At 41.1% G+C, this 23336-nt stretch overlaps 1 protein-coding gene across 2 annotated transcripts in view; it reads right to left on the reverse strand.

The window, feature by feature from the left end:
- chl1b (cell adhesion molecule L1-like b) overlaps positions 1-23336 on the reverse strand; it is a 513752-nt gene that overhangs the window by 100361 nt on the left and 390055 nt on the right. For both annotated transcript variants that reach the window (XM_067998921.1, XM_067998919.1), the window contains one exon: positions 3727-3931. In XM_067998921.1, the coding sequence (XP_067855022.1) occupies positions 3727-3931 (205 nt within the window). The remainder of the gene's footprint in view (positions 1-3726; positions 3932-23336) is intronic.

Raw genomic sequence — 23336 nt, forward strand, 5'->3', positions numbered from 1 at the left:
CCCCCCCCCCCGCAGATATAGGATGTCCCCCCTTCTGTCCACCTCTTGTTCCAAGGCCTCTGGTGCATCAGCAGAGAACCTTGGTGCATGCACTCTCAGATCGGCAGATTGGTGAGGCCTGGCAAGCAGATTGGAGGATGTGGGATTTAGTGGTGCGCAACCTTTATTCAATGTTTTAACATAACTCATCAGTATGCAAAAATAGGGATGGGACCTGCATCTGTGCTTTACATGTGCGAAGTCAGATCTCCGTTCAGACTCCTTGCAGACAGCAGGCTGTTATATTCAGCAAATAACAGGTACCAGCTACCTTTAAGAGATTTCTAACAGACAGCCTGCCTTTAAGAGATTGGAGCTCCGCCTGCTGGTAGAAAGTGCGACCTGCATGGAATCCTCGTTCAACGCTGATTTCCAATGCAGATTGCAGGTGAGTCCTCAAGCCTGGCAAAAATCTTGTCCTGCCTGCGCAGGGACCATTGGGGGTGGGGTAATAGCGGATTGTGCTACTCCTGCCCAAAAACAGGCCCTATCCAATTTTTCCCCCTTCGTGTCAAGCCTATGAGATCTCCAGCTCTGTGATAAAAGATTCACAAATGAAACATTTTTGCCATGATGAAAAAGTTTATTTCCCATAATGTTTTTGCCCCCAGGGTGGTCACTTCCTATTACAGGCTTTATTTGTTGGAGTGATTCTGGTTGGGAAGGCTGTTCCTGTTCTGAGATATTCCGCGAGATGTCAAATGATCAGGCGTACCCTCAATGGGAAGTTGGACAGTGAAGGAAGAGCATATGCCCGATCTTTAGTACATTGCCCACGTATATTTTGGAGTCAGCTTCAGACCCTCTTGCCAGCCCCATCTGATGCCTGTGCATATGCTATTATGTGTGGAGGGTCAGGTCATCCCTGCAGTTGTGGCAACAGCAGATCTGGATGTTGGTCCTTCTTACAACCCAGTTGCCGGGAGCAAAGGCCACCTCAATTCCAAGATTCTCTTATGGATACACAGCAGCCTGCCTCCTCATACTCTTGCTACTCTTACCGTAACACAGGAATAGGATTAAGGGGAAATATGTCACTCACTGCTACCAACAGCTAAGTACCACAGAAGCAAAAAGTAGGCACATATTTGACATGTAGTATGATTAAAAGGTCACTTGTAGTGCGATTAAAAGGACACGTTGCAGTGTTCTGAAGAGTGTTCTTGCTAAGGTTTTGTAACATGTTTGAACAGCTGTCATGAATAAATTTGGGAATTGCATAGGAGAGTATAGGCACTGCAGGTGCATAAGTGTGGAGTGCATGGAGAAGGTGTGGACAGAATGCAATGAGCACATTTTCAAGTTGGGGGTAAGGTCTCCTCTGTGAGAGCTTGCCAAAAAGCTCATAGCCAGCAACAAATTAATTCCCACAGCCTCTTCATACTTCTCCTGCTGATCTTAGTACTCTCCTTGCTGAGATTGGAGACCTTCTCCCACCAGGAGCTCCCTGATAATGCCTCTTAGCAGCATGCAGCAGACTATATTGATCCTTGAACCCTTGGCTTGGCTGCATTGCACGGCACTCCCAAGCCTATACAGGCATCTGAAGCACTGCTTCAACATGCAACAGTATGGTCTATGATTATTCTGGTGGAAGAAAGCCACCTCATTATATCAATTTTCAGCTGGTGGGTAGCTTTGAATTCCCTGGAGCCACCTTGCCATTTTAGTGTGTAGGGTAAATATTGATGGCACAATAGATTGCTTTAAAATGAAGGCTTTATGACAGCTGCCTCAGAAGCAAGCATTGGATTGCATCATCCAGCACTGCTGGTTACAAAGGAGCTGAACATTTATAGAGTGGAAGCTTTCCCAATTCATGCAGGTAGTGCCATTTTGCAAAGGGAGCACATAGGGACACATGGATGCAATCTCCATGGATTTTGGGGAATCCTGATACTCTGTAAAAGTGCATAGCCTTCTCATGCTGTTACCAATTGTCCATGGGGAAGGAGAGGAAATTGGTTGTTTGAACAAACAAGGCACCGGTGACTTGCTTAATACATCTACAGATAGTTAATTTGTTCAATTTGTTGATATCCCCAATGGAGGCAATCAGATCTTCCTATAACAAAAACCAGAATGACAAAGATACATAAACTGGCAAGGGTATGGACTCTGACATCATCATTCTACTAGGAAAAACAGGAACCTTATGCAGATAGCATGAGTACTGAAAATCTCTTTTGAAGAACTTTTTCAAGTTTCTGTCTGTAACTGAGGCAAAGCCCAGTTCTTCTGTGATCAAAATGGAAACTGTAGAACCTGCTCTTTATCTGGTCTCGAATATACTTATCTTTATTTGACTCGGAAACATGCTTTTTTGTTGGTCACCTAATGGAATGTAGCACGAGAACTTCTTGTGTTACTCTGAACCCTATTACTTTCCCTTACAGTGGTGAGCAGTGTTTCATTTGATGTTTTGTGCTAAAATAGCTGGATGCTGTCTTAAACTGAAGACAAGTTTATCTTTTGGGGCATCAGGATTTACACAGCTCCTGCTCTGATGAAGATGTCTGTGAAAAGGTCGAGTGCAAAGACTTCTCTCTCATTTGCAGCAATAAGGAAGAAATATTTGCACTCAAAAGAATAAACAAACTGAATGATATAAATTAACTATTGTAACATGGATTATATTGTTGTTCCACTGCAACAAATCCAATTCTGCCTCTCAAAACTTTCTTACACAGCCTGCAATGCCTGCCCCATGATTAGCTCCAACTCTTGAGCCAAGGGAAGAACATGGTGTTCATACTACATTGCCATATTTCCAGTTCTATTCCAGCTGTCTGAATGATTGGACTGCCATCATTATCCTGTTTCTCTTGCCATTTCCAAGTTTAGTCACTTTTAGTGAGTTTAGTCACTTACCCTAAGTCGTAATTAACCATCTGGTATTTGACATAATGCTCATGCTCAAGACTGATTGTAAGGGGTTTTGTGTTGGTTTGCTGATTTTCAGGGTATGGTTTTGACTTTGCATGCCCTTCTCTAAATCAACTGTTAATATAATACTGGCAGCAAAACTCAAATTGTTCATGACTGCTCCATTGATATTTGCTCCATTAGTTTCCACATCTTCACTTGGTTCAATCATAACATGACCTAAAAATACTGAAGAGATAAGGGGAACCAAACTATTCAACTCTGCCACCTCTGTGTGCTTGCTCATACAGACAATGATCATTGTTAGTAGCTATTTCATATGCAGCATCAACTGGAATAGTTCTTAGTGTCGGGCTGCATATAATATGTTAAGCATCATTATTTCCTTTTTGAATGTAATTATCTAATTTTTTTTGAAGAGTATCACTAATATATATTCCAAAATCATTATTTTATCTCCTGCTTTACGACTCAATTGCAAGGAGAATTTTGAACAAGCACCCTCAAGATAACTGCATTATTCAGTGATGTCCTAAATCTGATCCAATATCATTTTCGCTTTTGCATGTGATACATGTAATTTAAAGTCATTTGTTATGAAAGAAAAGTACGTTTAACAGAGGACTAAAGTGCATTAGAAGTTGTACATTATTCTGTAAATTACTGTTTATCTACACTCATAAAGAGATTCAATTGTATCCACGTACGATCCTTTGACATGCAGCAACTTATAAAAATTTACAATATATTCAAGTTTGCTTAACCTTCTGTAATTGATATTACAGTAGGCTTATTCTTTACCTCCTTCTGGAGTCTTGAAATGGATGGATCCACTTTGAGGCCCATCACCTTTTCGATTAAAAACCATCACAATCAGACCATATTCACTGTAGGGTTCTAGACCTGGGACCATTCCATGACCGCGTTGTCCACTGAAAGTAAGGACGTGTTTTTCAACATGTCGTTTTCTTCTCTCCAACAAACTTTTTATTTTCCAGTAGACAATCTGTTACAGAAAAAAATAAATTTGTTTCCTGTAAATTAGTTGTATTAGAAAACAAGCACATGCTACACAATAAATGAACTGTTGACAATATATTACACATAGAAAGATGGAGAGACTAGAATAAATTACAACAAAGTACGTTGTTTGGACATGTCTGTAGTTCACATTGCCAATCTATATTTTAATACAATGTATATCTAAATGTTCTTTCCTTGTCACTGTTCATGGTAAAACGTCTGGTGATTGTGGTGATAAGAAGGCCAATGACAAATAACAATGAAGGGGTGATCATAATAGATGTCGCATAACAATTGACAGCTAATGTTTTATTCCCCCAATTTTCTCCCCAAGACCTCGGACCTTTTGGTCTGTGTGGCTTGATGCTGCATCAGATATTATCTTTACCTGCTAAGGATGGAGAGACCCCACTCAAAGAGATGCAAATTTATTCTATAGTAATTTGCACAATCTATTGCAAAGCCTATTGGTACAGACAGCACTTGTGAAGAAATTAACTGGCAAGGCCACCTTGCCTTTTACCCGAGGAATTCAGATGATGGCAACTGTCCTTCAAATACTTACAAACTTTAATAACTGAGTGTACTTGGAGTCAACCCACAGAGGAACAGCAGTGCAGAAATATTTATTCCACAGTGCAATGTGAAAGGAAGCATCAATTGAAATACAAAACTTTCCCACCTTTGCAGTGTTACCAACCATTTACTTCCTTCATTCCCCCATGGCATTGGTTCGTTGCACTCACTATCACAGGGTAAAATTAGATACAAATAGACTTCAAGAAATTGAAGGTTTCCTCCTTCTAAGCACACAAAAGCATTGACTCCACCACTCAAAACATACATACGTAGCCCGGAAATTTCTCATCAAATAACGATGAGGCGAACAGGGCTCACTGTTATTTCAGGGCGAATGGAAGAGCAAGTTCTGGTGAGCGCACATGCACAGTCAAATACGGGAATCTGGAAATTACTCTACCATTTGCCCTGCTCGTTTGAAAACTGCGTGGGAAGGACAGCTTGCCGGCTGAAAGAATGGATCAGTGCGAACTTGCTGCACTGCCCAGCTGGAAACGAATTAATCTCTCCATAAAAAAGGTACTCTGGGCTTTTTAGGTGTAAACTAACTTTTAGCGGCATGGTAAGTTTTAATGACTGCCAAACAACCTCTCCGGCACTGAAAATTAACTTTTAAAAAATGTGGAGTCTCATTACTTTGATTTTAATTGTTGTTGGACATTTATTAATTTTTTTTAGAACTCTTTCTTTCTGTCTCTTTTATCTATCTTTTAATTTGATATTTCTTTCCCTCTCTTTATTTCGTTTTCTTTAATTTTATAATGAATTCACTGTTGTAGCTTGCACTTCCTGGTTCTGATGTGGAGATGCCAGTGATGGACTGGGATGTACAAATGTAAGGAATCTTACAACACCAGGTCATAGTCCAACAGTTTTATTTGAAAATCACAAGTTTTCGGAGGCTTTCTCCTTCGTCAGGTGAGTGTCGAGATTCATTGAAAATTACCGCATATATAGTCATAGAACAATGCCTGGTGATTACAGATAATCTTTCCAACTGCCCGTTATCAAGGCTATCAAATTAATTGAATAGTGTTCAGACTGCATGGCTTGTCAAGGATACTTCAAGCTGATTGGTTGAGGGGAGAGAGAGATCTTTTCCCCGCTCTCACATCTCAGAGAAGCCCGGGAAAGGACGTTGCACTTTTTGCAGCTCACCATTGAAGCAAGTTAGCGCCCAAAAGCCCACAAATAGTTTGTGGGTGAGTTTATAACGAGCAGCGGGTGACGTTCGTTCGTCGCTCAGCGCAATTTCTGGAACAATATCTTTACTATATCTTAATCAGCACTCCTTTCCATTCATATACTCTCGAGGGTGCGTGCACACACACACACACGGAATTCTCAGGCTATAGTCAGTAGGTGGGCAACTTGTTTATATCAAATATTTCACGGAGTTCCTTGTTAACTGATCTACAGGATGATGTAGTTGAATTTCTTTTTCTACTTGGAAGGCTAAGTAATAAAATATTTGGAATTTTAACATTAACAAACTCCAACAGATATGTAATTAATACAGTCTGTCATGTATGAAGTCTCTGTTTTTTTGTCTCTCTCTCTCACACCCAGTCTTTCTATTTACAAAAACGTTCAATATAAACTGTACCTGAACAAATCTTTTGAAATTTATCCTCTAGCCTGCCTTCAAATAATTTTGAAAAACAACAAACTAGATAGTGCTGGAGGCTGAAGAGAGATATTTCTTACAGTTGGCCTGGTGAAATGCCACTGATGCATCTGGGAAATGTACACAATGCATATACACAGAATGCAAAGTTTGCCTTCAACTTGCAAATTCACAGCAGTGGGTAAAAATACAAAGATCAAACCCAGGCTTTTGGGAGAGGCTGTGGCCTTCAAATAAAAACATTAACGAAGGTACTCAAAGACACAATAGACAATTTTGTAGTTAAGTTCAATTGTGCTGTTTTGGAATTTGTATTTGTTTCCATTTTTATCATACAAACCTTACATTAGACATTAGAAATTTAATTTACTGAGAAAAAATGGCAAACAAAATTATTTTCCAAAAATATTTTGAGTGATTTGATTAGTTCACCTTTTATTGGTAGGTTCTCCTGACTGCTCATTCAGGATTAGTTCTTCAATAAATCTTTAGTAATTTCTCATTGGTAGTTTTGTAGTCACTTTCCTTACTTTTAATTTGTGTGTTCCTTACCTCTTCAGGTTGTGATTTACTACCGTTTCAACAAAATGAGACTGTTGCAAGAAGCATTGTAGAATAGAAAGTGCACTCAGATGCAAGACTTTTAAAACTTAATGGATTTATTATAGATAAATCAGTGCATGGATTGGTACAGTCAGGCATTTAAACATATAAAAATCGTATTTACTTATGCATGTAATTAATGCATCTTCAGACAGGTTCCTCCTTTGCAATTGAAATATTTAATAATGCTTACTTTTGACAACAAAATCCAGTGTAAAATATTTAGTTTCATTGGGTGTGGGAGCCCACTTCAACTGTAATTATCCTGCTGTATCCCTATTGTGTGTGACTTCCCCCTTTTCGCTGTGGATTTTACCTGAATTTCCTTTGCCATATTAATCAGCTGTTTGCCACAAATGAGTTTAATTGTGCAGACATGCTGTTCCTCTGTGGGTTGACGCCAAGTACACTCATTTATCAACAACCCTTTCCTGTCTAGACAGATGGAAATGCACCCAAGATTGACCTGATCACATCTATAATGTGACTATATCAATCTTCATCAATCTGCTTTTTAATTAGCCAAAAAAAAACAGTTTTTAGCCAATTCTCGAAGCTACTTTTTAGCCAATCAATTTGATTTTTTAAGGTGGTCCCAAATCCAAAAAAGGACAGGGAGAATTCAAGTTAGAATTACAGAAACAGGATAACAGGGTGAACAAGGTCAGTATAGGACCTAGAATGGCAATGCTTTTAAAAATCAATGTTAAATAAATAAAAATAAACTTGGATATTTGTAATTTTGGGTTAATCATAGAATCATAGAAGTTACAACATGGAAACAGGCCCTTCGGCCCAACATGTCCATGTCGCCCAGTTTATACCACTAAGCTAGTCCCAATTTCCTGCACTTGGCCCATATCCCTCCATACCCATCTTACCCATGTAACTGTCCAAATGCTTTTTAAAAGACAAAATTGTACCCGCCTCTACTACTGCCTCTGGCAGCTCGTTCCAGACACTCACCACCCTTTGAGTGAAAAAATTGCCCCTCTGGACCCTTTTGTATCTCTCCCCTCTCACCTTAAATCTATGCCCCCTCGTTATAGACTCCCCTACCTTTGGGAAAAGATTTTGACTATCTACCTTATCTATGCCCCTCATTATTTTATAGACTTCTATAAGATCACCCCTTAACCTCCTACTCTCCAGGCAAAAAAGTCCCAGTCTGTCTAACCTCTCCCTATAAGTCAAACCATCAAGTCCCGGTAGCATCCTAGTAAATCTTTTCTGCACTCTTTCTAGTTTAATAATATCCTTTCTATAATAGGGTGACCAGAACTGTACACAGTATTCCAAGTGTGGCCTCACCAATGCCCTGTACAACTTCAACAAGACATCCCAACTCCTGCATTCAATGTTCTGACCAATGAAACCAAGCATGCCGAATGCCTTCTTCACCACCCTATCCACCTGTGACTCCACTTTCAAGGAGCTATGAACCTGTACTCCTAGATCTCTTTGTTCTATAACTCGCTCCAACGCCCTAATGTTACAATAATAAAGCTACTTCTGGTTATTCAGTGCTTTAATGCATAATATTAATGCATAATATTAGTGCTTGTTTCATTGTCATAGTGTGCAAGTTGTAAACTTACAAGCTGTTCAAGCAGGATAAATCATTTTCCTGGACTTGCAGTCTAAAAAGGCACCAATTCATGAAACAAAAATCACAACTCTTTTTTCTGGTCATTTGCAAACATACAACATGATGACATGTATCATGTTGAAGCGCACTGCATCACTTGTGTGTGATACCATTGTGAATAAATGGTACAATGCTCATCTCAGTCAGTCTCTCTCTCTCTCAACAAAAAAGTCTTCCACTTTTCATGGGTATAGTACATAATAACAGTAGCTCTAGCATTGATTAAATGCTCCAGTTTTCACTGAAGCTTTCTCCTTTTTCAGTTTAAATTCTGTTCAGGCTTTTTCATTGTTCCACACTCAGCGACACACATTCATTGCTTCGATTGCTACTGCTGCTGCTTTAATGCAATTGCTTATTTTAGCTATTAGGGCAATGAAAAGTCTGGCTGCAGGTTTTCCACCAGATTCCAGAAAAATCTATTATTTTCTCTCTTTTAGGGTACTTGTCTCAGTCTAAACTTTAAAACAAAAAGAAACTGGACATAGCAATTACCTTGTGTCTGGAACTATGGAACACTATTGGGCACATCATAAAACGTGTACAGTACTAGACCCTACTTTTAAATAGCCGTAGCCAGACAGAAAATGTTCCTCAGCCCCAGCCAAATTAATACATTTAATGAAATGACTGATGCATTATTCAAAATAGTCATTTATAAATATTGTGAACAGAAAAATCTAAGACACTAAAAATACTAAGTTTACATTTGCAGTTGGTAGTTTGCAGTGTGGGCAAAGGATGTCTGAAGGAAAGGGGGCATTGCTGAAAGGGAAAGTCAAAGAGGAGTATTTTTTGTTCAATTCACTTCCCCATTCTATTTACAAATATACACTGATAAAAATATGCCTCAGCAATTTTTTTAAATCTTGAATTTTTTTTAGAAAGGAAGGACTTCCATTTATGTAGCACAATGAAGTACTTTTGAGGTGCAATCAATGTTGTAGTGTAGAGAAATGTGGTAGCCAATTTGTACACAGCAATGTTCCACAAACAGCGAAGAGTTAAATGGCCAATTTAGTGATGTTGGTTGAGGGATATATATTGGCCAGGACACCAGATGAACTCCCCTTCTCTTCTTTGAAAAGTGCCAGGGGATCTTCTACGACCGCCTGAGATGGTGCCTCAGTTTAACATCTCATCTTAAAGGTGGCACCTCTAACAGTACAGCACTTACTCTGTACTCCGCTGGACAGTCAGTTGAGATTATGTATTCATACCCTGTAGTGGGGCTTGGATTCACAACCTTCTTTTACCTCAAAGGAAAATTGTCATGTCAAGTTTTCTTGTCTCATGCTAAATGCTGTGATGTCACTGATAGACAGAAGCTGAATGTATATCGGAGAAGCTTCATTAATTACAATGGGGAACATCCTTACAGACCAACCTGAGATCTGAGTCAGATGTGTCACTCCCTGTAAAAAAAAAGCTACTGGCCGTGGTGCAGCATATACAGCCAGGAACATACTGCCCCAGAGTTGAGCAGCTCTGAATTTGGAGTCAGTGACGAGGGGGGCTTTCAATTTAAAATGGTCACGAAGAGGGTGAGGGGAAATTTCTTTACGCAGAGGTTTGCCACAGGGAATGGTTGAGGCAGTTACATTTGCACCTTTCAAGGGAAGACTGGATGAATATTTGAATCAAAGCAAGATAAAAGGCTATAGGGAGAGACACTGGGCAGTAAGGTCAGTTTTAGATTGCTCTAGCAAAGAGCTGGCATGGACACAATGGGTGTTATCTGTCCTGCTGGGGTTCGATGTTCTAAAAATACTAACTGATCAGACTACAGGTCAAATATCTAATACATTTTCAAAGATTTTGTAAAAGTTTCCTGAACGTTTTGCTTTGGTACACGAAAAACAGGAAATATATGTTTTCGTCCCATACTTAAAACAGATAGCTGAAGACCAGTGAATTCTGTAGGTGTTGCAGTCTTTCAATAATTTCCTGCTATAAACTTTCAACTCAGCTAATAAAGAAGGGCATATAAATTAGTCTGCTCAGCTACACAGTGCCCTTTTAAAATCAGCTTCTATTTCCTAAGGTAAGTTGCATTCAAATGACAAATTTTACCTCAGTGTGAAGAAGTTCCAGCTTTGAAACAATGCTAAAATTGTGAAATGTAAATTCAAGTCCCAAAATAACTCTGGAGCGAAGCAGAGTGATAATACCTCCTCTGGGAGTCTCATATTTCTTCGATCCAGTGTCAGCCAGATCCTGATTCTGGATTCACGCTCCATTTACACCGTAACTGCAGCATTCAGGCCACCAAACCACCTCACACAGACACTAGTTATAATATGAATGCACCCGAAGAGCCTGGAAAAATCAGCCCTTCTAATAATTCTCCTGAAAGATCAATTGAAGTGTGAAAACATCACAATTATATTGCTCAAGACTTTTAGAAAATATTTGTAAGTTATCTTCAGAAAATCTCATTATTTATCATATTCACCAAAAGTTATTCATAAAAGAAAATTGATCTGTAGATAATCTACAAAAGTGTTGAACATCAATGAGTTGTGAAGAAAAGTGATTTTGCTGTCATGGTTGTTTTCTTAAAGTGGAGAAGGGATTTGATTGCAATGTTAACTTATCTACCATCGCAATTTGCAATTGGGTGAATCCTGACAGAATTAATTATACTCTTGTACAACAATCCTAAAGCAAGTATTTTCATTTCCATTCAAGGTCAGAAGAAGAATCAGCCAGAAACATGAATCTTGCCCCTCTTATTGATTACTTCACAACAGTTGCCAACCATTGCTATCAAAGTCTTCTCTCATTGATAAGTGCATCATCAATCACAGCAGAAACACAAATCAACTATAAATATAAATGATTTAGTCTTGCTTCAACTTTCCTTCCTACAATTTAGAAAATTATTTTATCTATTGCCTTCCTATAAAACATTAGAGACTACTGAGAACTTTAAATGATTGTTGACAGGGATGAAAATAAAATGGACACAGGAGAATTTTGAGCCTTGGTGTTGGAAACTTTTTTGGATCTTTGTGAGGGGCTGTGAGAGAGGCTTTTAAAAATCTGAACACAGACACCAAGAGGCAGTCGAGCAGCTGAAGGCTGTGAAGGAAACCAAGTGCTGGGTAATAGGATGGGGCACACAAAGATTGTGCTTTTTGAGTTAGATAACTCACTGGAGTGGGCTCAGGCTTGCATGTTCTTAATTGTGTAGCAGTACGCGAACAGTTGCATTGATGGCATCAAATGATTCTCTCGTACTTCTGTATGTTTTAGCTATTGTGAAATAAAGCATCTTACAATTTGAATCAAACTTCGCCTCACCCAGTAGTAACTGAGACTGAAGGAGTGGGCAAGCCAGTGGGAGGCACTAAAAAGTGAAATTCTACGGGTACAATGCAGACGCGTCCCCTCAAAGAAAAAGGGTGGCACTGCCAAATCTAGAGCCCCCGGTCGTCTAGAAGTATACGGGGCAAGACAAAGCAGAAAAAGAAAGCTTATGACTGTCACAGAAAACTAAATACTGCAGAAAGCCGAGAGGAGTATAGAAAGTACAGGGATGACGTAAAAAAGGAAATAAGGAAAGCAAAGAGAGGGCATGATAAAATATTAGCTAGTAAGATTAAAGAAAACCCAAAGATGTTTTATCAGGACATTAAGAACAAGAGGATAGCTAAGGAAAAGGTGGGACCTATCAGGGATGATAAGGGTAATTTGTGTGTAGAAGCAGAGGATGTGGGTAGGGTTTTAAATTAATATTTTGTCTCCGTATTCACAAAAGAAAGGGATGATCCGGACGTAGTAGTTAACGAGGAGAGGTGTGAAATATTGGCTACGGTAAACATAATGAGAGAGGAGTACTAGAGGGACTGGAATCCTTGAAAGTTGATAAGTCACCAGGGCCGGATGGATTGTTTCCTAGGCTATTGAAGGAAGCCAGGGAGGAAATAGCAGATGTTCTGAGGATCATTTTCCAATCCTCACTAGATACAGGGGAGGTACCGGAGGACTGGAAGACTGCAAACGTAGTACCATTGTTTAAAAAGGGTACTAGGGAAAGGCCAAACAATTATAGGCTGGTCAGTCTTACCTCAGTGGTGGGCAAACTATTAGAATCAATACTGAGAGATAGGATAAACTGTCACTTGGAAAAGCATGGTTTAATCAGGGATAGTCAGCATGGATTTGTTCAGGGAAGGTCATGCCTTACAAATCTGATTGAATTCTTTGAGGAAGTGACATGGAGGATTGATGAGGGTAGTGCAGTGGATGTTGTCACATGGATTTTAGTAAGGCATTTGACAAGGTCCCACATGGCAGACAGGGAAATGTGGCCAACTGGATCCAAAATTGGCTCAGTAACAGAAAACAAAGGGTAAAAGTCGATGGATGTCTTTGCGAATGGAAATCCGTTTCCAGTGGTGTGCCACAGGGCTCGGTGTTGGGTCCCTTGCTGTTTGTGGTATATATTAATGATTTGGACTTGAATGTAGGGGGCATGATTGCCAAATTTGCAGACGACACAAAAATTGGCCGTGTAGTTGATAGTGAAGAGGATAGCTGTAGACTCCAAGAAGATATCAGTGGGTTGGTGGAGTGGGCGGAAAAGTGGCAAATGGAGTTCAGCCTGGAGAATTGTGAGGTAATGCACTTATGGAGGGCAAACAGTAAAAGGGAATATGCAGTAAATGGGAATATATTGAGAGGGGTAGAGGAAGTGAGAGACCTTGGAGTGTATGTGCACAGGTCCCTGAAGGTGGCAGTACAGGTAGATAAGGTTGTGAAGAAGGCATATGGAATGCTCTCTGTTATTAGCCGAGGTATGGAATACAAAAGCAGGGATATAATGATGGAACTGTATAAAACGCTGGTAAGGCCACAGCTGGAATACTGTGCGCAGTTCTGGTCACCACATTACAGGAAAGACGTAATTGCTCAGGAGGGAGTGCAGAGAAGATTTACATGAATGTTGCCTGGACTTGAAAATTGCAGCTACGAGGAGAGATTCGATAGGCTGGGGTTGTTTTCCTTGGAGCAGAGGAAGCTGAGGGGAAACTTGATTGAGGTGTACAAAATTATGAGGGGCCTAGATAGAGTGGACAGGAAGTACCTGTTTCCCCTAGCGGAGAGTTCAAGATCTGGAGGACATAGATTTAAGCTGATTGGTGGAAGGATTAGATGGGACATGAGGAAAAACTTTTTTACCCAGAGGGTGGTGGGTGTATGGAATTCGCTGCCCGAATTGGTGGTAGAGGCAAGGATCCTCAACTCTTTTTAAAAGTACCTGGACCTGCACCTAAAGTGCTGTAAGCTGCAGGGCTACGGACCAGGTGCTGGAAGGTGGGATTAGAATGGGCACCTGGTTGTTCTTCGAGCCAGCGCGGACATGATGGGCCGATGGCCCCCCCTTCTGTGCTGTATCTTTTCTGTGGTTCCATGGTTCTATGAGTACATGTGCAAAAAACCAGGAGATCCGGTCCAGAACACAACAGTTTCACTGTTACACTCTTGGGTCACACGACCTTGCGAGTAGGTATTGGGCAACAGGACTTAACTTCCGTAAGAAGCAGTTGACCAGATCGCCAAAGGGAACGCGTGACACCACTGAATCAGAGCAGATATCGGCAGCAGATTCCACAAAACATTAATGTATATTTACTTTCACTCTGCACCTTTCATCCATTGTTCCTTTGCTTTTTTCATGAACGTGATTATTGCAATTTTCTGGTTTGCGCTAGATACCTTCTCGAGTTCAGTCAATGGAACCATGTTCCATCAATGATCCGGACAGCATCTTTTACTGCCCAATATCTAGTTAAATGATAGCATGATCCAGGGATGATAGCACAGAACTCATGCTCGGAATACCAGCTACTGAAATATCTACCCGACAATGTGGAAAATTGCCCAGGTATGTCCTGTCCACAAAAAGCAGGACAAATCCAATCCGGCCAATTACCGCCCCATCAGTCTACTCTCAATCATCAGCAAAGTGATGGAAAGTGTCGTCGACAGTGCTATCAAGCGGCACTTACTCACCAATAACCTGCTCACCGATGCTCAGTTTGGGTTCCGCCAGGACCACTCGGCTCCAGACCTCATTACAGCCCTGGTCCAAACATGGACAAAAGAGCTGAATTCCAGAAGTGAGGTGAAAGTGACTGCCCTTGACATCAAGGCAGCATTTGACCGAGTGTGGCACCAAGGAGCCCTAGTAAAATTGAAGTCAATGGGAATCAGGGGGAAAACTCTCCAATGGCTGGAGTCATTCCTAGCACAAAGGAAGATGGTAGTGGTTGTTGGAGGCCAATCATCTCAGCCCCAGGGCATTGCTGCAGGAGTTCCTCAGGGCAGTGTCCTAGGCCCAACCATCTTCAGCTGCTTCATCAATGACCTTCCCTCCATCATAAGGTCAGAAATGGGGATGTTCGCTGATGACTGCACAGTGTTCAGTTCCATTCGCAACCCCTCAAATAATGAAGCAGTCCGAGCCCGCATGCAGCAAGACCTGGACAACATCCAGGCTTGGGCTCATAAGTGGCAAGTAACATTCGCGCCAGACAAGTGCCAGGCAATGACCATCTCCAACAAGAGAGAGTCTAACCACCTCCCCTTGACATTCAACGGCATTACCATCGCCGAATCCCCCACCATCAACATCCTGGGGGTCACCATTGACCAGAAACTTAACTGGACCAGCCATATAAATACTGTGGCTACAAGAGCAGGTCAGAGGCTGGGTATTCTGTGGCGAGTGACTCACCTCCTGACTCCCCAAAGCCTTTCCACCATCTACAAGGCACAAGTCAGGAGTGTGATGGAATACTCTCCACTTGCCTGGATGAGTGCAGCTCCAACAACACTCAAGAAGCTCGACACCATCCAAGATAAAGCAGCCCGCTTGATTGGCACCCCATCCACCACCCTAAACATTCACTCCCTTCACCACCGGCGCACTGTGGCTGCAGTGTGCACCATCCACAGAATGCACTGCAGCAACTCGCCAAGGCTTCTTCGACAGCACCTCCCAAACCCGCGACCTCTACCACCTAGAAGGACAAGAGCAGCAGGTACATGGGAACAACACCACCTGCACGTTCCCCTCAAAGTCACACACCATCCCGACTTGGAAATATATCGCCGTTCCTTCATTGTCGCTGGGTCAAAATCCTGGAACTCCCTTCCTAACAGCACTGTGGGAGAACCGTCACCACACGGACTGCAGCGGTTCAAGAAGGCGGCTCACCACCACCTTCTCAAGGGCAATTAGGGATGGGCAATAAATGCTGGCCTTGCCAGCGACGCCCACATCCCGTGAACGAATAAAAAATAAAAATAAAAAAAAATCTAATATGCTGCCGTAGGCACTCTCCTCTTTATGGAAGGTGGAGCAGAAAGCAATCATTGAGATGGGCACAACTTCAAAACAAATAAACTAGTTTATTTTAAATAAAGTTCATGAATGAACAGAATACAGATTTCACAGTAAAAGCAGTTAAGATTCAACCTTAGTGTCTCCCTAGATGTAGGCCCTGTTGCAAACCAAGCCATTTGGTCCAGTCCCCATATTAAAAAAAAGGATATTGAGGCACTGGAGCAGGTGCAAATAAGATTTACAAGGGGGCTACCAGAACTGAGAGGTTATAACGATCAGGAGAGACTGAACAGGCTGGGGCTCTTTTCTCGAGAAAAGAAAAGGCTGAGTGGTGACCCAATAGAGGTGTTTAAAATTATGGAGGGGTTTGATAGGGGAGACATGGAGAAGATGTTTGCACTTGTGGAGGGAGTCCAAGATTAAGGGTCATAAATGTAAGATATACACTGGTAAATCCAATAAGGAATCCAGGAGAAACTTCTTTACCCAGAGAGTGGTTAGAATGTGGAACTTGCTACCACATTGAGTAGTTCAGGTGACTGACATAGGTGCATTTAAGGGAAAGCTAGATAAGTACAAGAGGGAGAAAGGAATAGAAGGATATGCTAATACGGTAAGATGATGTCGGGTGGGAGGAGCCTCGTGTGGAGCATAAACACCGGCATAGGCCAGTTGGGCTGAATGGTCTGTTTCTTTGCTGCAAATTCTATGTAATTCTAGATATTCCTTAGAACTATGGGCAAACACCACACTCTCGCTGTTTATATTAGCCCAGAATGGTTGCGTCTCAGCACTAAATGAAAACAATCTTCACCGATAGTCCCAGATGCCTGTCAGTGATTCTCTGGGGGGAGAGGTTCTCATTTTTTTTAAAGCCACAGAAACTTACATAAGCAACATTGATGGCTATGAGGGACCAACTGTTATTCTTTGGCTAGCTAATTAACATTTAAAATTACCATGGCAACTAGCCTGGTTTCAGTTCTGCTGGCTTAATGTTGACTCAAAATTCTGAATCTAACATTACAAAAATATAAATTTTAAAAATCCAGTTCAGGCAATAGATGTAAAGACCAAATCATTACTGAGATATTTTGTGACTCATTTCAGCTTGTCCCTGCCAATAGGCCTATTTCCCATCACTATCAAAAGTCTATTTTTATAAGTTTTTGAGTTAATTTGCTCCAGTTAAAGTTCAAGTCGTATCTTCTGATGACTGATGAATTCAGAAAAGTTCAAGAAGAAGTCCAACTTATTGAGAAGTGAATAGAGCTGCCTCAATAATGTCTATGGTGAAAGTAGTTGGGCATGTTTGGCTACAATTTAGTGTATTAATCTGAGGAGAAGCCCACTTCACATATTACGAAGGAAGATGCTTTTTATAAATTGATAAAACTAAAAAGGAGACAGATTCATACTTATGGAATGGTCAACAGGTTGCAGATCAACCAAAAATGTTTGGTTTATGGGCTATCAGACAAAGGCAGTTATTCACATTGGTCCTTAGACTGAACTACACATGAACTTGTAAATAATACTCTGTAACCCTTCCAGTCCCTCTGATGGATCCTTTTATTCCAATTGCAGGAGAGCCAGAATTCTATCTCAAACTAAGCTGTGACAACAGGACAAGGGGAACCAAGACAAATTTAGACTGATGACAAATTCTTTGGCACAAAAACAACAGCAACAACAACAACTTGCATTTAGATAGACTCTTGAATGTAGAAAAATATCTCAAGGCATCCCACAGATTAAAACCTGGGATTAACACCTGGGATAGACTTCCAGGCAGGCTTGTGGAAGGAAAAACTATGGAATTATTTAAAAAACAGTTGAATGTTGTGAGGGATGAGAAACTGTAAGGTCTTTTTGGATGGGTCAGCTAAGAATGGTTTCTTTATCTGTATCTATTTTGTGATAATTTAAGGAACCTTGAAGTATTCTGCTTTCTCTCCTAAAGGCAATGACCTATCATAGTGTATGGTTCTGTGGGTGTCAGTCGCTCACCAATATCCCAGTCAAGTGCACGTTTCACACATAAGAGTCTGCACAATCATGGAACCTCAAACCTTCCTGGTCTATATTGCTCAGCACTTCATTTATCGATGATTATGGAGATCCTTTGTTATAAAAATAAAATTACCAAATTATTGTTTACTTACATTTGTATAAAAAGTTTGAACTATTTTTGTGTCTCAGAAACATGTAAATATTAAGTCAAGTTCCAAGTATTTTTAACAAAGAGGCCATGCAGTACTTTTGACAACTCAGAGATACGGTCTTAGATTTTGCAGATTTGTAGATTTGTATTATTCAACAAACTTTGACAAAAGCATCTGAAAAACTGTCTTGCCGATCTTTAGTATTTCTAGTTTATCTGTGAATAAATTTGTGAATACTACCTCTGATGAGACTGGCTGAATAGCAATATTATGCATTCAGATGGAGCTGTGGATTTGCGAGCCTTTCTGAGTGCAGACATTAGCTATGTAAGTGGAAGCACAAACATAGAAAGTACTCATTATGTGCTGTTCACAAAACTATGATGACCTGGAAAATGACACTTTCGTCGCTCCTGCTGATACCAAGTATTTGATTTGTCATTTTCACAGGTTTCTAATATCTGACGGCAGTAATGTTTATTTAATGCTGTTAGACTTTCTGAAATACCAATGTTTAATATTTCTTGTTCATGAGAGAAAGCACTAAGTGTCCGTCAAAAACCTTTACTGAAGCATTTCACAAGGCAAGATTCAGGCAACACAAGAACCTGCCAGCTTCTAGAATATAAGAGTGCATGGTGGAAAAGAAAGGTTCCTCAGCCCATCAAGTCCACTTTCTCCATGTATAAATTGCTCTATTGTGGACTTTAACCCATCTATTTAATTTTCTGAAGACCTGACTGAATGCCCCCCGATTTCCGAAAAGTAATCAAAACAAACTCTACAACATACATTCAGCTTCACATTCAACCTTGGCTAGCTGCCTCCACAGGTGATACTCATCCCCTCCCTTTAGCTCCAGCACCCATCATCTCAGACTATACTTTGCAACTTCAAACCAATTCCCCAGATATTTATTTGGCTCTATTGGAGGGAGTTAAACAATACAGCATCAACTGCTTTTCCTGCAGTATTGTGTGGAGAAATCATTCTCACCTTTAGTGTGTACCATCCACAGGATGCACTGCAGCAAGTCGCCAAGGCTTCTTCGACAGCACCTCCAAAACCCGCGACCTCTACCACCTAGAAGGACAAGAGCAGCAGGCACATGGGAACAACACCACCTGCACGTTCCCCTCCAAGTCACACACCATCCCGACTTGGAAATATATCGCCGTTCCTTCATCGTCGCTGGGTCAAAATCCTGGAACTCCCTTCTGAACAGCACTGTGGGAGAACTTTCATCACACGGAGTGCAGCAGTTCAAGAAGGCGGCTCACCACCACCTTCTCAAGGGCAATTAGGGATGGACAATAAATGCCGGTCTCGCCAGCGACGCCCACATCCCATGAATGAATTTTTTAAAAAATGTCCTTGAAATCCATCCACGTATTTGATAAGTTTATTGGTGTTGTTATGTTATTGGTACCAAAGAGCTAATAGCATCATTTTTGGAGTGGTGCAAATAGATAATGTGGAGATGATCTGCCCAATCCTGCTGCTCACTTATCAAGTAAAAGAGACCTCATGCATGTATACTTAAAAGGCATATACAGAGCCCTAGTCACTGACTGTCAAACAAACCAACAAAACATTTTCTTTTAACTTAAGTCTCCATATTGCAATGCAGCCAGTAAAACACTGGCCTCACCTTTCACTTCTTAAACCTCCTCAATATCTGAAGCTGTGCCTCCAACTTGGCGGCTCCCAAAGGGATTCACTGAAAAACATTTGTCATGTTTTCTCAGCAACTCACTAAATGCTTTCTAGAATTACTTACTGCTCATCAACAGGTACAACATAGGTTGTCCCTTGTGTTACCTCCTAGTGTTTTTTCAAAGAAGGCCGCTGTACATAATAATCAGCAGACAACTTGCACTGGTGGCGGAGCAGTTAACCTGCGATGCCTCATCTGCTACAAGGAGAAGGCCCTCCAAAAAATTGGTGTGGAAGCCAAGCTTGGAGGCTTTGTGCCAACCCACAAGGTAAGGGCTTGCTTTATTCTTACTTTCTTGCTAGCACTTAATACTCAATCAGTTATTAACAGGCAGCCCCATCTGCCCCCCAGCAATTGTATAATAGTATCAAACAAAGCCAATTACACATTTCCTTATAATTTAAGTTCTCCATTTTATTCTGTTCATTTTTTATCCCCATGTCATTATAATGGGAGATTCTGTCATCCATTGTTTTAGGATCTGTTGTCATGATGTTCTTTGAGAATATGGAAATAAAACTTTTCAAAACTGTACATGTTGTCACACAGTGTGCAACACCACAAAAGATCAACAAATAATTTAAATTATCTCCCATGCACAGCTGTTGGCTGCATACCCTATGTTAAGAATTGTTCCCTTTCTCTTTGTGTGGGATTCTTCCAAGATGAGGATTCTGGCACCAGGCAGGAGGAGGAGGAGGAAGAGGAAACAGCCCCATCACATTAGCACCTGTCAAGTGCTCCAAAGCACACAAAAATCAGTCCAGATACATCACTTTGGGTGAGTTAAATAGGGAGAGCATCATTGAGGAGGTACATAGATTCGCAGCAACAGGAGGAAGGAAAGGTTTAGATAATAAGAGCAGCTGCTGTGGAACCCATAGATTCGAACTTTAAAGGGGCTGCATACCGAGCTGCTCTCATTGATCAGCAGATGCTTTTCATGTAGTCCTTGGAGAATCTTCTGAGCTCCCTGCATGAAATGGCAGAGAACATACATTGGTGCTATTCCAACATCTGTGTTACCATTCATGAAGGTTTTTGGAATCTGGAAAGCACTATGGAGTGAGTGACAGTTCCAGGGCCCAAGGATAGAGGGCCAAGCGCTGATGCAGTTTTGTTTGCCAAAACAATGTCTGCTACTATTGAGTCCTTGAGCTCCAACTTACAAGAGGTTCTTACTTCTGGTTGACAGAGGGTGGGAGATTGACTTTGATAGCAGGCTTCACACTCTTTAGTGCCTGCCAAAGTTCTGTCTTCATACAGTCGGGACATAGCAGCAGGAGAGATGAATGAGGAATTCACTTCTCAGAATCGGGACATATCTGTCCCTCTCAGCTGACCCCTTCAGAGGGCTACAGAAGAGGTAGATTGGGAACAGCTGCAACCAACCAGTGTAGATGCCAAGATGCTAGCACTTGTGGTAGGACTGTCTCATGACCCAGCAAAAACAGAGCATTTGCCATAGATGATTCACTGAGGAGCAGTGTCCCGCTATGCTTTTTCCCCCACTGAGGTAGTACTTAGAAAGAACAGGAGATTAGGAAGTAGATAAAGCACATTGTACATTTTCACTCAGGGCAAGCATCCAGGGTAGCAAACACTGATGCAAGGCCAGACATTTGGAGTAGAGAAATAAACTGATTGTACTTTCCTTGAAATGTTTGAGAATGATTTTTTGGCCAGAATGAACATATATATGACTGGAGCCAAACATGTAGGGATCATGGTGAAGGCAGGGAATATTTGACCCAGCATGTTAGATGGGGTGAGTGGAATAGAGGTGCATAATACTGCTCTTGTCAATGCTGCAGAGCTCCTTTTAACTAAAGATTTTGTCAATCAGTCTTGATAACGATGGTCTGCCTGGGCGTGCATCAGTTGGGATCACTTATCCTTCATCTTCTCCCTCTTCCTTCTCTGCAGCCAAGAATGCAGTCTCACCCTCCAGCCCTTCTGGCCCCCTTCTTCTTATGGTGAAGTTGTGTGGAACACAGAACCCACGAATGATCTTCGATACTTTCTCAGGGCTGCAGCGAAGTTCTACTGTTTCTCGGGGCTATAGTCCCTGAGTCCCACCTAATCTGTTCAGACATGAAAAATGTCGCTTTAACATCCTTATGGTATGTTCCATGATCATTCAGGTGGAGGCATGAGTCTCATCCTATTTTCTATTAGTATCAGTGTGGGAATTCCAGGACAGCATGAAGTATCCCTGAATCTCAAGCAGCTATCTGTCCATTCAACCTGCTCCTTCAAAGAGTTGTGGCACCAGTGACTGACAGAAAGTGGAAGCATCGTGGTTGCTGCCAAGATATCTTACAAACATTTGCATTATTCGGTTGTCTGAAGGTCATGTTTAGGTAGATGGCATAACTTGGTGACTGCCTCCCAGCTGAAATGTAGTCATCAAAGGAAGGTGTGTTCCATACCAAAGTGCCTAGGTCATATCATATAATTCCTAGGGTGGTTGTCAGGTGCCCACCATTTCAGAGCACTGCACAGCAGGAATTTTTCTTCCTCCTCAGGACAGCCATTTGCAGGACCAATGGAATACCCATGGTCAGCACTACTTGTGGCTACAAGGGCAAAGTGGTGAGAACAGAAATGATGCTTATGGAGGTCTGTACCAGTAGGACTGCTCAATTAATAGAAAACAGCAAAAATAAATAATAGTAGTGCATAAAGTTCAGCTAATTAGTAAATTTTGAAGTCAGAATACAATTCTCACTGATAGGATATTCTAACTGTAACTGGTATAGTTCTTCAACAAGTTTTTTGACTTCCTAGAGTTCATTTTACACGAGTGCCCAGCGAATCAAAAAACTGTGCTGCAAAACACCATGGGGAATCTGCAGTGGGACCATTTAGCATCAATTTATATAATTTCTATGGGGCTAATGAGGCATGTACACAATGCCACTTAAAAATCTTGAAATACTTTGTCCTCATGGAATTGATAGTTCAGCACCAAATACACTGAGGCCTATCTGTCCACTTGCATGGGTCATGTGAGGAGTTGCTTCATGAGCATACCATCACAGAATTGTCCATACTCTGTGTAATTCTGGTTAACATACTTCAAAACGGAACTATATGTATTGGAAAGGTTCAAAGGAAAAACAACAAGAATGATCCCAAGTAAAAATAAGTTGAGATATGAGGAAAGCCGAGAGAACCTGAAGCTCTAGAATCTAGAGTAGAAAGTTAAGGGGTGGCCTCACTGAGACATATAAAATATTAAGTGGCATAGAAAAGGTGAACCAAGGATATTAATTTAAGATCAGATATTAATTTAAGATCAGCCTTATAATTAGAACAAGAAGACATCAATTTCAAGTAGTAATTAGTAAATTTAAAATAGATCTCAGTAAAACCAATTCTCAAAGGATGATTGTTTGGAATGATTTACCAGATAAGATAGTGTAGCCAAAGAATTGGGGAGCTCAAGATGCAGTTGGTTGTGAAGCTGTGTGAGTTGCAATAATAGAGGCATAAGCTGGAAGGGTCAGATGGTTCTCCTCATCCTTAGCTTTTCTTATCTTGCCTTAGTTCACATCCACTGCCTGACAGTCAACTTTTTATTGATGCCCAAGTTTGCTTCATCTTCTTCTTGCCCATCTACCCTCTGATTCAGAAATTCTCTAATACGCAGTCCTTCACAGGTGAAATCCATTCCTAATAATTTCTCC

Source organism: Heptranchias perlo, chromosome 17 (genome assembly GCF_035084215.1).
Source record: "Heptranchias perlo isolate sHepPer1 chromosome 17, sHepPer1.hap1, whole genome shotgun sequence".
Lineage (NCBI taxonomy): Eukaryota > Metazoa > Chordata > Chondrichthyes > Hexanchiformes > Hexanchidae > Heptranchias > Heptranchias perlo.